The sequence below is a fragment of the Nannobrachium achirus genome, assembly GCF_963921795.1.
Source record: "Nannobrachium achirus genome assembly, chromosome: 7".
NCBI classification, from domain to species: domain Eukaryota; kingdom Metazoa; phylum Chordata; class Actinopteri; order Myctophiformes; family Myctophidae; genus Nannobrachium; species Nannobrachium achirus.
This window is the reverse complement of record NC_137816.1, coordinates 21,267,274-21,271,407: the sequence shown is the minus strand read 5'-3', so window position 1 is coordinate 21,271,407 and position 4,134 is coordinate 21,267,274. Positions and strand designations below refer to the sequence as shown.

The 4,134-nt window shown below is 48.0% G+C and overlaps 1 protein-coding gene across 1 annotated transcript in view; it reads left to right on the top strand.

Moving 5' to 3' along the window:
* The window catches only part of nkd1 (NKD inhibitor of WNT signaling pathway 1), a gene marked incomplete at its 3' end in the record, with an annotated part of 56,050 nt that extends 53,408 nt beyond the window's left edge, over positions 1-2,642 (top strand). Inside the window, exon 10 of the mRNA XM_080729899.1 lies at positions 2,020-2,642. Within this exon, the coding sequence (XP_080586025.1) occupies positions 2,020-2,642 (623 nt within the window). The remainder of the gene's footprint in view (positions 1-2,019) is intronic.
* Positions 2,643-4,134: the final 1,492 nt, after the last annotated feature.

The following is a 4,134-nucleotide window of genomic DNA, read 5'->3' as shown; positions in this document are numbered from 1 at the left end:
GAGTGACTGGCGGTGCTGGGCTGGGAGATACTGGGAGATGTGTGTATAAAGTATATCGTCGTTGTCGGGTGGAAAGCCTTGTATGTCCAAAACCGTTTGTTTTGTATTTATCATTTTTAAAATGATTTGAACTAGTGAAAACAGCCGATCTACAAGCGCACAACGCCTCGTTGTGTGCTTGTAGATCAGCTGTTTTCACTACTTTTGTGTGACGGCCTTGTGTGATGAAGCAGTGCTTTACTTTGCAAAAAAATTTACAAATTTGAAACTTGGATATACGAGGTTTCTGCCCGACAGTGACATATATATATATGTGTGTGTGTGTGTCTGTGTGTGTGTGTGTGTGTGTGTGTGTGTGTGTGTATGTGTGTGTGTGTGTGTGTGTGTGTGTGTGTGTGTTCGTGTGTGTGTGTGTGTGTGTGTGTGTGTGTGTGTGTGTGTGTGTGTGTGTGTGTGTGTGTGTGTGTGTGTGTGTGTGTGTGTGTGTGTGTTTGCGTGTTTGTGCTTGTGCGTGTGCGTCAATGTGAAGTAGGGTATTGAAAAAGAGAATTTGTTCTCAGTGAGTGTGTTAAATGAAGGTCACCCATGTTCTACCTGTCGTCATATAATTGGTCCTCAGTCCTCACTAATGCTCATTTCAATATGGTAGCATTTTGTCTGCTCACTCTGTGTCTCAGAGGAGGGGCTGTGGACAGTCCATGAGGAATCCAGGCTCTTCCGAGAAAGTTAAGGAAACCTGCCTACGGATGACGTCACTGGTAGGCAGGTTTCTGAACTGTCCACAGCACTCCTCTGAGACAGAAATGATACCATGTTATATTGTGCATTAGTGAGGACCAATTATATAAGATTGGTTGAAAATGGGTGAAATGGTCCTAAAAGTATCAAGACCACAATGTAGAAACATTACACTTTTTACTTAAAAGTACAAAAGTATTGGCATCAAAATATACATGCACTGTATTTATAGTACCAAATGCAAAAGCACTCATTATCAAAATGTAAAAATGTTGTCTTAGATGCTCATAATGTCTTAGCTTTTTTTTTTTGGATTACAGAAGTATAAAATACGGCTTAAGTGGTTATTGTTGTAGAGCAAAAAGTCCAATATCTTCCTCTGAAATGTAGTGGAGTAGAATTATAAAGAACCAACATGTTTTACACAGAGATGGGAGGGGGCAGAGGGAGTTGAGGGGAGATGAGGGGAGAGGGAGGGAGGGAGGGAGGGAGGGAGGGAGGGAGGGAGGGAGGGAGAGAGAGGTCCACGCACGGTGCCTTTGAAGCCTCCTCCAGACTGTCTCATTACCCCAGCAGCACCTGCCCTGTAGCTATTAGGTGTAGCGGCAGCCCACTGCAACCCCTGGCCAGTACAAACATCTGGGGCCCGGGCAAGGCACAATACATCAAGTGTCTGAAGGGCCCAACTCCCATCAGCACTGAGGGCCACGTGAATTATTACGTTTAATAAGCCGCCGCCCTTGATCCGTACTTATCAGCGATGACACAGTGATTATTATAATGTGGCCCCTGTTTAGTGCAGTGTTAACAGCGTGTGTGTGTGTGTGTGTGTGTGTGTGTGTGTGTGTGTGTGTGTGTGTGTGTGTGTGTGTGTGTGTGTCACGTTGTGTCATGCTTATCCTTTGGGAGAAATGAGGCTGAAAAACAAGGCTGTGTCCTCTATGATGTGGCTTTCCACTGGACTCATATTAAAGAGTGGCCGCTGTCGCCATGTATACATAATGGGTTATTTTTGAATGAGTTACTTATTCTGCTTCAGTCGAGCACTCTTGGCCGACTGCCTCCTATGGACTGAGTCCATACTGAGAATTGTGACTTGGCACTTCAGGCTTTATTTTGAGTGTACTTATTGCTCATGTGCGTTTGTCGTAATTACACAGTATTAGCGTGTACTGTAATGCAAAATTTCACACACACAAGAATAAGGCCTTTATAAAAGTGAAATGTTAACACTTTAATACTTAACGTTTTCAGTTTTTTTTCTTCCCGTCTCCGCCGCAGCCACCACCACAGAGCCGGCCAAAGCCGAGCCTCCGTCCCGCCCGGCCAACCAGACCAGGTCTCGCTCTCAGGAGCCAGAGAACGGCGGGCCGTCTTCTTACTCCCACCACCGCCGCTCGCAGATCGCCATGGAAGCCTCGGCCGCCGTCCCAGACAGCCTCTGCCACGCCCGGCCTCGCGGTCACGGCCAGGACTCAGGGGGGAAGCACGCCTTCCGCTCGCCCAAGGCCCACGGCCGCACGCCGCCCGCCGCCCAGGCCAGCGGCGGCCGGGTGATGCGGAGCCGAGGAGGAGGAGGAGGAGGAGGCGCGCCTCCGCCCCCGGCGCTGCCCAGCCAGACCCCTCCACACCACCACCAGTCGGCCGCCCCCTACCGCAAGCACAAGCAGCGCTCCTCCAAGGAGGCAGGGGGCCACGGCGGCGGCGGCGGCGGCTACCGGGCGCTGGGCTCCCTGTCAGGGCCGGGGGCGGCACCCGTGGTGGTGGAGAAGGAGCAGGTGAGGGAGCTGCCCGCCGTGCTGCTCTACGAGGGCAGCGGGGGGCTAGCGCAGATGGTGCAGCGGCACGAGCACCACCACCACCACGAACACCACCACCACTACCACCACTTCTACCAGTCCTGAAGCTACCGCCCCCTCCCGACCCACCACCCTTACTAGCCTCCACCCCAATCCAGCAGGATCTCCACGGTACAGTACAGTACAGTACAGTACAGTACAGTACAGTACAGTACAGTACAGTACAGTACTGTACAATACAGCTAGGATTGTAGTTAAGGACGCTGGGCTTTTTCTTTTTCTTTTGTTGGACAAAGCAGCTACTGGCCACTGTAGATGGGGGTGAGGGTGCATGGGGAGGAGAGGTGCATCATGGGAGGTGAAGTCCAGTGCAGAGCAGGTGGGGAGCAGAGCAGGGTGTTCCACAGAGGAGGTGGGAGGTGTGTCTCAGTGCTACTTACGGACCTGCCTAATGGAGGGGGAAAAGAAGACAGCTGGACTCCAGCCGTTTCTCTGGCCCTGGCTCTGGATCCCAAGAAAAACCCACAGACTTTTTAAGGCTGGCTCTAAACCAGCACCACGATCCTTCCAGACCACTAAGCCAAAAGGTTTGTAATGAAGGGGAAAAGAGGGACTCAAAAGGCAGAAAGACTGTGATGTATAGAGGAAAATTTTATATGAAGGAATAGGTGAAGGGAGAGAGCAAAGGCACAAGTGTGTGTATGTGTATGTGCGTGTGTGCGCGTGCACGCGCGTGCGTGCGTGTGAGTGCGTGTGTGGTATGTATAAAAGGAAACTTGTATATTGAGTGTGTGCATGCGCGGGGTGCCTTTCCGTGTGCATGTGTGAGCGCGTGCACGTGTGTGAGGGGTGTTGCGACAACTGTGTCAACATTGTAAACCACTTGAAGAGGGCTCATGGGTGTAGTTAGTATTTAAAAACAAGACAAGTCAGGCAAGTATTAAAAGGAGACGCAAATGAAGAATCTGACTCGCAGCACACAGGCAATAATACCAGGAAAAGTAAATAAAAAGAAAGACAGAAATGAAAATGTGGAGTTTATTTTCAAGTGAGAATAGAAACCCCCAATCAGCTGCTACCTCTAGTTTTACTCTAATTATCGGTATTATGATTACGTTCTATCAGCATTCACAACACAAATAAGAAAAGAATGATGCCACAATGTGCAGTACTATGGCATTGACAAGATCTGTACCTTTTATTACCCTACATTGTTTGTACATACGGTATATATTGTTGTTATCAACTTTATATAAGCTTTATTGATAATGTGATATGTTTGTATTCACAATGTGCAACTGTTTGTTTAACTCCATGCCTATATTTTGTAAGACCACTAGGAGTCTCTGTTTAATGTATTTTAGTTTTTTGTTTTTTTAAACTCAAACATCATTCTCAGTCTTCTTTTTAATATATTATAAAGATCTATAATGCTATAAAGCAGTGGTTGTCAAAATATGTCAAGGATCCCCCAAACTGATATTTGACTGAAGAAGATTATGTGCCAGGGACCCCCATAAGAGATCAGATTTTGTCAACATTTTGGGAAAATAGAGTGTGTTTAAACTGTTGCTTATATAGCTGCATGGACCCCCCT